The sequence below is a fragment of the Lagopus leucura genome, unplaced genomic scaffold (assembly GCF_019238085.1).
Source record: "Lagopus leucura isolate 7727_CA_CO unplaced genomic scaffold, USGS_WTPT01 Super-Scaffold_73, whole genome shotgun sequence".
NCBI classification, from domain to species: domain Eukaryota; kingdom Metazoa; phylum Chordata; class Aves; order Galliformes; family Phasianidae; genus Lagopus; species Lagopus leucura.
The window spans coordinates 58,803,402-58,815,527 of NW_024962252.1; the positions used below are offsets into that span (position 1 = coordinate 58,803,402).

Below are 12,126 nucleotides of genomic sequence, written 5' to 3' on the forward strand. Positions count from 1 at the left end.
GTGGAATGGTGGCTTTGCTAGCTCTTTGAAATTGTTTGGAAATAATAAAGTTTTATATGTGACTTCATTATTAAAAAACTCTGAAGCAGTGGTGGTGAGGGAAGTTGATCACAAAATAACAGCACTAACTAAAAATTGTAAAGGATATTTATTTTCTATAAGGAAATTATGCTTACTTATATTTTATAAATAAATCAAATTATTTATCTCTAAATCTTTTATTGTCTTTTTTCCCTTACTCTTTATGGATTGTATGCAACTAAATATGTTACAGAGTGCCCAGTCAATCTGGGTTCAATACAGTATCTGGAAATAATGTAAATATTTTTCTTAGACTGGTGGAAAGAAAAAACAGTCACTCTTTATTCTGTCTGCAGATATAGCACAAAATCCTACAGAGCTGTAAACCCAAGCTTAAGCAAAGGTAAGCAATGGTAAGGTGCAGACAAGTTCTTGTATGCTTTCAACAGAAAGGATTTTGAGCTAGGAAGTGTTAATGCACACTACCCTCACCTTTTCTACGACTCTTCTCCATGGTTGCCTGTAGTGTGGATTTTATGCAATACCCTTTCATCACAGAGTCTCACAGTCTCAATACATAATAATTTCATGCCCTATTACTTGAAAAATGCTGTTGTTATCTTGGAAGAATGAGCCAAGAGCCTGGCTGACCAATAGGGAACTTACCCATTTCAGAAAGTCAAGGCAAGGCTCAGAAAGAAATCCTTTGGACATTTGTTTAATCAGATAATGGAGGAATATATATATAAAGCTAACGTTTTTTATTGGGACACTCCTTTTAGTAAATGTTTATTAAAAAAAAAGAAGTGGAATTACTCATGAGTGCCATGCTAACACAGCTAGTTTCCATATTTGTACGTCAGATTCGTAGAATGGCCTGGGTTGAAAAGGACCTTAAAGATCATCTAGTTTCAACCCCCTGCTGCAGGCAGGGTTGCCAAGCACTAGACCAGGCTGCCCTGAGCCACATCCAGAATTTATGCAGAATAGACTTACATCTCGAACGCTCTAGTGCAGATTTTCAGTCTGATATTCAATGAAACAAAGGCTACAGGTGCTACAAAAGCTGTGTATTGTGCCACCCAAAGAGTACATCTTTCCTTTAGCATTCAGAACTTTGAACTTTTTTCCATGGTTAAGCTACAATTACCAGTCAGTAGGTTCATTCTAATCTAAGATCCTACTGTTTAGCTTCTATCTTTTTTACTCTATCATTTCCCATTGATTAAGTAGCTCTTGCATTTTACACTAATGCAGTAATAGAATCCAAAGTGCCTCAGGAGGTCTTTATATGAAAGGCAATAAATAATCCTACCTTGATTCACATTTATTTTCCTTTTCATTTATAAGCAATTTTCTGCATTCAGCCTGTGTTTCTCCTTCCTCTTCAAATTCAGAAAGTTTTAAGAAGATTGCTCAAATGAGCCTCTCACACAATGAGGATCCCGCTTTCGGTTGCTGCCTCTCTCAAAAAGTACAGTCTTTGCTGATTGCATTATTGTTCCCCCTCCAGTGTCTCAGTGATAGATCTGCTGGGTTTTTTTTTTTCTCCATACCAAGTTTTCCATTAACCCCTAGTTCTGCTAATTTGCAAGTTATTTGTATTCATCTGACCTATTACACAGCTGCAGTCAGTACATAAACTGTATAAGCATGCCTGTTACAACCAGGAGTTTTAATCCATTAGCTGAAGGAAATACAGGTCAGTTTAAAATGGTTGTACTTCTCCATCAGCATTTCCCCTGTGTCATAAAAGCAAAAATAATCTTACTCTATATATAAATGGAATACGAAGCCAGAAGACAAAAGTTACTTTCCCATAAGTATAGAATTTAATGGATATTTCTGTAATCAGTTTATTTCTCCTTTACTTCATATGTTACACTCCTTGTATTTTCTGATGGGCCACATGATAAAGCATTGTTCCCAGACTGTCAGAGATATTTCCAGGCACTCTTGTTCAACAAGACAGGTATAATGAGAAAAAAATAGTTCCAAGTCACAAATTTCCACTATATATAAGACATGACAGAATTGTGAGTTCATCTCATATAATCTGAGCATCACGAACAATCAATTATCACCCAGATACTGCTACATGGAGCCCAATTATTTTAATTAGACAAGAGCACTTCAATCATCAAAAGACTGGAATCACAGTCCACTTAACAATGCACTTTTGTGAAGCTGTTCCTCCAACTCAGTGTGCTGATATCAATTACAGCAAACAGTGAATATTTTAAGCCATGCAAATGTTCATGCTTCTTCTTGTAGATGCCATTTTACCCTTTCTGAAGATGAAGAAATTTGAAGGCAGCTTCAGCTCTGGAATCTAAACACAGAGCAAGGGACAAAGCTGACTGGTTGGCATCACTAAAACTGAAGTTCCCACACCCTTCTAGGTGACTGTTCCATTCAACAGTTTACAAGGAACTATGATTCAGTTGATAAATCATAAAAGCAACAATGTGGTTTTAAATCTTACTCTTATTTTATCTCGGCCTTCAGTTTAAAACAGGTCTGACACACTTGCAGTTTCAGCTAAATCACTAAAACAAGGACCATTTCTTTCTCAGCAAAACATTGGTGTACAAATCACAGTTTGACCCAGTTTAGGTTCACACAGATCAAGTTTATCCCCTTTTGTCATAGGTCCGTGTGTCCAGGTTTGACTCTGCTTTATAAGCGATAATGTGATTTTATCCTAGTTTTCTCTCATACAATTTCCCTCACTCAAAATTAATGCACTTCTGCTAACTGTGTTCTCATGGTAGATTACAGAGGCCAGCAGCCTCCATTCCCTCATCAGGTAACTACCTTGTGTCTCTAACTCCTTGGTCCTTCTTCCTCAGATCCCACCTGGTGGATTTTAAATAGTGAAGTACCAGGTAAGCCACTAAATAACAAATCAAGTCCACGCATTGAAGACATAGCACATTTAATACAAAATGTTCAGTGTTCATGTAGAATAGCCATTTTCCAGATGCCTGCATGATGCAGAAATACGGAAAAAGCTATACCTTACATACATGAAGGGATACAGAATGTGATCACCTAATATGGCACATCTTACATTGTCCTAGACATCTAGCAAACAGAGCTGATGGTGTTTCGAGTCCAGGTCAGTTAGAGTTGAAGAGTCACATGTTGTTTTCTAACACTGTTTTTATCAGCTAGTTCTCTGATTTGGGAGGTAAAATAAACCCAGCACTTATTCTTTCAACTATTGAACCAAGCACAAGTAATTGATTTATTCTACTCATAGATAGTATTTGTTTTGTTTTTGCTAGTTATATGAATGAACATGATCTATTATACCAATAATGGAACCATTCTCTGGGTTTTTTATCCAGTCATTGGCAGCTGAGCTTCCCATCAGTCACAAGATCAATGAATTGCAGCACTGCAAGATATGGGCAATAGAAATAATGGACCTTGACAGCAATACATACAATTTGTTAATTGCCCAGTGTTGTTCTAGTTAAAAGCTTTTATTAAAACATTGGCATTTTTTAAAGTTCCACGCTTAGACTTCATTTTAAATCACATAAAACATAAACAGAAAGAAAAAATCGAAAATCCAAAAAGAATTTTTGTTCAGTCTGAGAAAGCCTGTCATATTTTAGCAATGAAACAACTTGCTTAGCTACTGAAACATAGCACATCAACAAGATGGAATTCCACTTTCTGAAGACTACAGAGTGCCCACTCAATAGAAGAAAGTAATACATGATGATTGGCTAGAGTCAGTGGCGCAGTGCTAGCAGCTCAGCATTTAGCCATAATAGAAAATGTCTGTCTCACTTTCATTCCCCTTGAAAAAGCTCCCTCTAGTATATTATGAAACATTCCTACTGTGAGTTAGTTTCTTAATCTCAGCAATACTTTCAGCTATTACCTTATCCATGGTAATACTGTTCTAGTGAATTTTCTTAGAAGCAAAAATTTAATGACAGATGGAACCAGGACAGATACCTGAAATGTAATAACAAAGAGTAACCCAGCAATTTAACTACAGATAGTACTAGATAGTGGCTATCTCCTATTTCCATTTTAGCATATTGCAAATGACATAACGGCCTTCAGGTCTTCTCTTTTTTCGAGTTATTACTCTGTTTTTCAAAACCACAGAATCTCCTATTTATGCTACTGCCTTCATTGCCATTCCAATCGTAAAACTGAGACAAGAATTCAGATTGCTTTTCACACAGCCTTTCTTCACTCAGAACATTTTATTAATCTGATTAGAGAAGTAAAACTTTTTCAATCCAAATATCTTCAAAGACTGTCTTGAATTACCAATACTCATCTTGCTATCTTTAAATCTTGAGGTATCTATTTTCTTTTTGCAAGATTCAAGATTTTCCTGCTGCTGCTAATGAAGAATCAAACATTTCTATTAGAAATTAACTCTTTTAGGTTAGTGAGACTTTCAAATGTTTTGATCAGGCAGTATATATAGAATCTTTTGCCAAAAAACAGATGCAAGAGTGAGAATTTGCACAAAGAAGGTACATGCTGATCATGAAAATATATTGCATTAGAGGTAAGCTTTTCAACAACAGACTTAAAACTGCCAGATGTTGAAACAAATTTTCTCTTCAAGATCGAGGAATTTTACAAAGTATTATATGCTCTCATATGTATGAAATAGCTCCGAAACAATATTTCCAAGCTAGTTCATGCCTCAGTTTAAGCATTTTCACACATTACTCCAGGCAAGATATAAACTTGTAAGGTAAACAACACTGCCTTGGAAAGATAAAACACCCCAAACTAACAAAATACTCATTTGGGTTATCAAAATTTAAAGACTGAGAACTTTTTGCTTGGAATTTTTATAATTCGTGTTTGTTTCATCAGAACAAAATATTCTTCCCAATTAGGTAGTGTCTGTCCATGTAAATATTATTATGCTTAACACAGATATGAAGTATGTATGCTAAGAAATGTATGAACAAGAGATAATAACCAAAATAAAAAACTTTGCAAACCATAGGAATGTGCACTGCACTTCTCCTGTAACTACTTTAGAGTGTCTTCTACTTTATTAAGCTTTCTGAAAGGACAGACAATCATTAATTCCACAAATATACTGCAATTGATTGCATTAACATATGATTTCTTAGCTATGAAAGAAGAATGCAAGAAGAAATCAACAGGAAAAAATTGCTGGGAAAGTGAAATTGCCTTTGAGATTTTGTTCTATGCAGTAAAATGGCCTAGGAACACTATATATAAGGAAGACAGGGTATCTACATCTATTGATTTTTCAAGGAACTCTTGCAGTCTGCAGCCTTAAAATTTCACCCATTCTGGAACACAATACATTTTTTTGTGAAATCTTCATATTTTTCAATGGCACTGTCTTTACACATTTAGTGTAAATTATGTAGTAAATACGGTATAGAAGAGCTGAAGTAACCCCGATATTTTTGCTGCCTTTGCAAGGTTACAAAACTTCCATTATCACTGTATAATGCAATCCACTACAGTTATTTTCTCACTTGTGGGCTGGAGCTTCAGCTGAGGGGAGTCAAATGAAAGACCACAAAAATCAGTGATGATAGCTTGTTCTTAGCATAATTTGGACTGGTCTCAGGACTTCCATGAACTATATCACTTAGCTATAATGTTAGCAGTCAGATCCCTGAACAAAGGATCAACAAAACACAGAAGAACTGGAACTAAATTATTCTTCTTGCTTATATACACTATGCTAGCTAGGAATGAATAAACTCAAAGGGGAAAGACTGTCAGAGGCTCTATCTCCATAATCTCAGCTCTCCCATTCCAAGGGAATCATAGAATCATGGAATAGCTTAAGTTGGAAGGGACCTTTAAAAGTCATCTAGTCCAACTCCCCTGAAATGAACAGTGACATCTGTAGCTTGATCAGGTTACCCAGTCCCGCCTGAACTTGAGTGTCTCCAAGGATGAGGGCATCCACCACTTCTCCAGGCATCATGTTTCAGTGCCTCACAACCCTTTTGCAAAAAACTTCTTTATGTCCAACCTAAATGTCCCCTTTTTCTGTTTGAAACCGTTTCCCCTTGTCCTATCACAATAGACCCTGCTAAAGTGTCTGATCTTTTCTTTCTTAAAGCCCTCCTTTCAGTATTGAAAGGCTGCAGAGCAGAGGGGCACAAACACCTCCCTCAACCTCTTGACCACTCCTCTTTAGGTGCAACCCAGGATATGGTTGGCTTTCAGCACTGCAAAGGCACACTGCTGGCTCATGTCCAGCTTCCCATCCACCAGTACCTCCAAGTCCTCTAGCCTCCCATCTCCCAGCTTGTATTTATAGCAGAAGTCTTTGCTTGGATCAGTTAACTGATATCGCATGCTGCAAAATGTTTTTGCTATTGTGAAGAAAGGGTTGGGATGCAATCACACATTACTTAGTTATCATCCCACTGAAAGATATTAGCAGTGAAAGTTTCCTAGGACAGATGAGCTATACATGTATATATCTCAAAGCAAACTTTTTAATAAGCAAGCAGTAAGTCCTCCTTGAAGCTCCACTCTAACCTATTTTTAACTCCTTTTTTTTTTTTTTTGGTATAAAATATGTAGGAAATAACATCACAGTATAAAATAAAACAATTCAAAAATGTTTTATTCATAGAGCTCTTGCATGCCTTGATTACTACAGCTTTTCCTGTACTAAGGCCAACTGGCACAATATGTACTTTCTTCTATGTTTTGTTGCTGCTTTCTTGTATTAAATATGTCAAACTTTTATATCTTGGCAATAAAAGTTAGTAATGTAGGTCTGATGCATAGTAATGAAGGCAAATTTAACAGTATAAAATGATAACATTCTGATAAATCAGTTAATATGTTAATGGCTAATAATAAAAAATGCAAAAAAACTAGGCAAGAGTGAAGTCAGTCCATAGTATCACAACATGGATATGGCTGATGACTGTTCACGATCATTAAAAATATTTCAGCATGTTACTTTCTATGTCAAAAGAAATCTGTTTGTTCTGTGTAGCAGACACATATTTATCTAAGGTAGCTTTTGGGTGAAGGAGTGACGACTCATGTTAGGTCTATTTTCTTCTGCTAAGTCTATGTCATCACTTATTTGAACTTTACCAACAGGCAGAAATTCATATACCCCAGAAGAGACTCTATGCATCTAAAGTGTAGTTTACAGGATGACACTCGTACTCACAAAGGATCTCCAGATTCATGTTGCCTTATTTCTTTGCTTAGCTGCTTCAACAAGCAACTTATCTCTAACCTAGCTGCAGAGGTAAATATTGCAAGACATCTTTTGCTGAATTTATTTGGATGAACAAAAAGGATGTTCCTTCTTTGAGCCTGTAAAGAACTATGTTTGCTTGTGAAAGAACCCAGAGCTCTGATGTGTCTGAGCCTGGATTTCTATGACACTTATTCCACAAAGACTGGAAGGCCTTCACAATAAAATGACCAGGCTTTGTCTGGAAAAAAAGCATCATCACAGCTTAAATTTCTAAATAAAAAACACTCAAAGAGACTCCAGAAGATGGAGTAGAAATAACCAAAGAGACTCCAGAAGATGGAGTAGAAATAAAGAGCTTTCCTAATTGTCTTGGTGTCCTTGTAGGCAAATTCTTACTTTTTACCAGCACAATGAGTTTCTCACCAGCAGCTGACTTGGCCATCACTCTCCAATGCCATGGCATTCCTTTTTCTCCCTTGCTTTTGTCTATGTGCTGCCATTCCCAGCTCTGGGCTTGTAGCCACTGGGAAGGCAGTGTGTGAGACTCTGTCACCCCGAGCAAGCTCAGAAACACCTGAGAGAAGTAGCAATCCCCTTCATCTCTCTCATGAAGGAGAACTAGTTGCTTGCAATTCTAAGAACAGTTCCTGTTCACCACAACTCTATGCATTAGACACTGTAAAGAACATTAAAAAAAAAAAAAAAAAGAAGAAGAAGAAGAAGAAAAAAGCCTAATCTGTGCACAAGTTCTAGTTGGATAGCATGCAGACACATGTGAGTTCCACAAAGCAGGACATAATATATGTAGTATCTGGACTCTCACAACTGGCAATATTCTGTCACGAGTCTTCTTTCAGGTTATCATTTGTCAGGGGGCAACGAAAGACTCAATGACATGTTTTTTTTCACCACATTCCATTACAGATTCTGAGGAAGGGCTTTAATATTTATAACAATTGCTTACAGACCAAGCTTTTGCTTCTCATTTCCCAGTGAAATGTAGCTCATAATGTTAAAGGCATTACATTGTCCAAACAAAGGGTGAGGTTAAACTCCAGACTGTAGATCTGGTCACTAGCAAATACAACACAGATTCCACTGAAGGAAACAGAACACTTAGCTAAGCTAAGCAATACATCAATCCTTTATGCTTTGTGAAATTTATTCACAGGGCTTTTGCAGATTCAAAATGATGATGAATGAAGCTGCAAAACACAGTTTGATTTTCGTCATTTCATGGCAGAAAGTAGAGTAAAAATTACTTGTGATTTTATCTTTCTTAAACAATCCCTAATGGTTAATCTAGATGCATTTCTTCACATTTACTCAGTCTTGTTTCTTATTACTCTCTCACCTTCTGCTTTATTTTATTGCCCTGTGTCTGCTCAGTGAGGCTGGGGAGCCTCTCTTCTACATGCACCACTGCATGGACATATAGAAAGTTTTACCAAGGTCGACAGATGCTAACCCACTCAGAGAAGACAAGTTACTGCAACTTCCTACTTCGGCAAACAATTATTCTTCCATGCTATCAGTTTAAGCAACATCAAAACTGCAATAAAAAGTACATTTTCCACAAGAAAGACAACAGCAGGAGCATGATAATATTTTATAAATACAGATATTTTCTCTTCTCTCATCCTGCATGGAATTCAGTAACGTGAACAGAGAAACAGTCACTTAATAAAATATCAGTCACACTGACATAACGTTTAACAGCTTCTTTTATATATAGATTTTTCTCTGCATATTTCTGTTTTTGCTGCAGACTGATTCTTGAAAACTACTGTTAATTCTACTGTCAAAAAATCACTGACCTGTATGATATGACTTATTAGCAAAAACATTTCCAAGTGTTGTTGGCTTCCGTTTTCCAAAATTTCACCATTAACTGTGCATAGTCTCTACTTAAAAGTGTGTTTATTTTCATTGTGTATCTTAAAATATGTAATAAATGCTACTGAAGTATCACCAACTGGTTATTTTTTTTGTCTTCTTTTTCTCATTTATGAATGAAGAAAGGTGGTGTTAATATAATAACGAATGATTCAGTCAAGATTCTGCTCATTTTTGCTGAGTATAAGGAGAAAAAACCAAAGTGTGTTTGGACTGTTATTTGTACAACTCATTTTCTTACTTTAAATATTCAGCAGCTTATAAAACCAATTAAAGCAACACATTCTGGAATGGACATGGTCTGCACAATGAAGTAGTCATTCCTAAGCCACTGTGCTGTATTTCAATAGTTTATAGAGATACAGCATCCCATTCTCTTATAAAGGATGATTCAGAGTCACCAGTGGAAAAACAAAAAGCCCTTTTTTCCAATTTTTCTAACATTCTAAAAAAGCATTTGTTTTTCACAGAGCTGATAGAAAAATGTATATACTTACTCCACAGCCTATTCCATTGCTTGGCTCACATACAATTTTCCTCACTCCTGGTTCGGGTAGCAGACCTGCCCCACAGCTGGGGCTTGGACACAGCAGGCCGCCCATCTGCAGCACGCACTCCTCCGCACCATAGCGCTGGTAGCGGTTGTACTGCAACACAACAGACAGGTGTTAAACTTCCGACTGCAAAGAAAAAAAACAACCCCACAAGCTTAGAGTTTGCATCTATCCCACATATAGAGGCAGCTGTCCTAAGGGCTTATGTGCTAAGTTCAGCTTATTTGACAAACGGTTCAAACTGTGTAGATCACTAAAAGAGGTGTCATAGAATCATAGAGTAATGGAATAGCTTAGATTGGCAGGTACATCAAAGATCATCCAGTTTCAACTCCTCTGCCATTGGCAGGGTTGCCACCCACTAGATCAGACTGCCCACACTGCTCATTTTGCTCCAATTCACTTTGCATGCATCATTCAGTTATCTTTTAAACAACTAGAAAAACATATGAGACACTAAAATCAAGAAACTAGCAGACTCTTCCTGTGGATAATGCTGAGAACTCTTATATTGATATACCAAAAACATGATTGTAAACATCATAAATGTAGTTCAACAACAAACACTGATAAATGCTGTGTACACATTGAAAAGAATCCACAGAAAGACCCAGAATAATGTTTTTGAGCCAAACGGTTGCAAAAATTCGGACAGTCAATTTCCATTTCAAAAAACATTTCATGATACTCATTGATAAAATAGTTGTCTCACATCCACTTAATTTAATATCAGATGCAGGTGGTTTTACTTCCAGGGTTTTCCAGGAAATTCTCTTAGTTTCTGCAGTTTTCATCTAGTCCCATACCAATAACTTGGTATGGGCTTTGGAAATGTCTCCAATTTGATGGTAGACACACTGACATACAGGAATATTGAATAACACACCCATTCTATCCTCTGAGACAAAAAACGCCCACTCTAAGATGACTGATGACATAGCAATAACTTTCCCTGGTCTAACTTATCGTGTTTTCAAACTGAGATAAACTGAACAAGTCCAAATCATGCTGCGAACATGTAAATCACATCCACTCTAGGGCTCTGCACTGGCTCAGTTCCATCCTAGTAGCTATAAAACCACTGCTACAGATTCACCTATAAATCTGGTCTACTGTAGAGTGAAATAAATGAAAGAATTTCATTTAAACAGACCCATGAAAACAGGAAAATCTAAAAGGCCAAAGAAAAAGGGAGTAGCATGAATTTTCTTTTAGAGCAGAATGACTTTATGGTGAGCTAAAGGAACAAAACAAACTTTATGTTACAGTGCTCACAACAGTATTTAGTGCTTCATAAATTTTTTCTCTTATAACTGCTCATGAAAATCCACTTGTTCCCTTTTTCTTGGATAACAAACAAAAACCTGGTTGCGATTTTGTCAGCATTCCCATAATAAATTCTCAGCTGAAAAAAAAATATATTCTTTCTATTTTCTAACTTAAAATAGAGGTCATGAACAGACTGCTCTGGTCACCTCTCCCTTTCTTTTGATTCACAAAACGACAGGATAGGTAAGATTGGAATCAATCAGTCTTCTTAAGCCGCAGGTAGGAAATGGTCCTCTTGGCAAGATGGACAAAGAAGTTCTATTCTGCCTGAAAAGTTCGAGATTTTATAGGATATCAGCACAGAATTCTTGCATAATTATAGCACTCTTATCAGTGATTTTCACATAATAAAAGCCAAACGAGTGGATCAATACAATTGCTGGAAAGACCACACAGAGTGCATTTGCACATCTTGATATCTAGTTATCAGCCAGTTTCCTACTTTCAAAGCTCAGACACATTTACAAGATCATGGAGTCATAGAATGGTTTGGGTTGGAAGAGACATTTAAGATGATCTAGTTCCAATCCCTCTGCTATATGCAGGGATAACTCCCTCTAGACCAAGCTGCTCAAAGCTCCATCCAGCCTGGCCTTGAACATCTCCAGGGAGGGGGCATCCACAACCTCGCTGGGCAACCTGTTCCAGTGATCTGTCATAAGAAGCCATTTTCCTTATTCCTTGTCCTTGCACAGTAGCTCAGTTAAACTCAGCAATTGACTAAAACATGTAATAGCAGAATATAAACATGTTCTACCGTACATAATTTGCTGATTTATATCCTGTATTCTGTGATCTGAAATAAAATGTCTCATTTTACATTAAGGAGCATTTACAAAAGGTTTGTAAAGGACCAAAACACCATTAGTAAATTATAAATTAGCAACTTTAATATAGTGACAGATTACATCTATCAGAGATGTTTCCTCTTGATATAACACAGCCATACATATCACACAGCCCTGACACAATCAATATGCTTAAAAAAGTTTTTAAAAAAGTTGCAAAAGCATGTAAATGACTTTGGAATATGTGATTATGTTTTTCATCACTTGTCTGGAGATTTAAAGTAGTATTCACTTAATTTAATTTTAATTTCTACAGTGATGA

General features: G+C 36.6%; 1 protein-coding gene across 1 annotated transcript in view; it reads right to left on the reverse strand.

The window, feature by feature from the left end:
* Nucleotides 1-12,126, reverse strand: part of PRKN (parkin RBR E3 ubiquitin protein ligase) — a 678,907-nt gene that overhangs the window by 102,154 nt on the left and 564,627 nt on the right. The window contains exon 9 of the mRNA XM_042894398.1: nucleotides 9,631-9,780. Within this exon, the coding sequence (XP_042750332.1) occupies nucleotides 9,631-9,780 (150 nt within the window). The remainder of the gene's footprint in view (nucleotides 1-9,630; nucleotides 9,781-12,126) is intronic.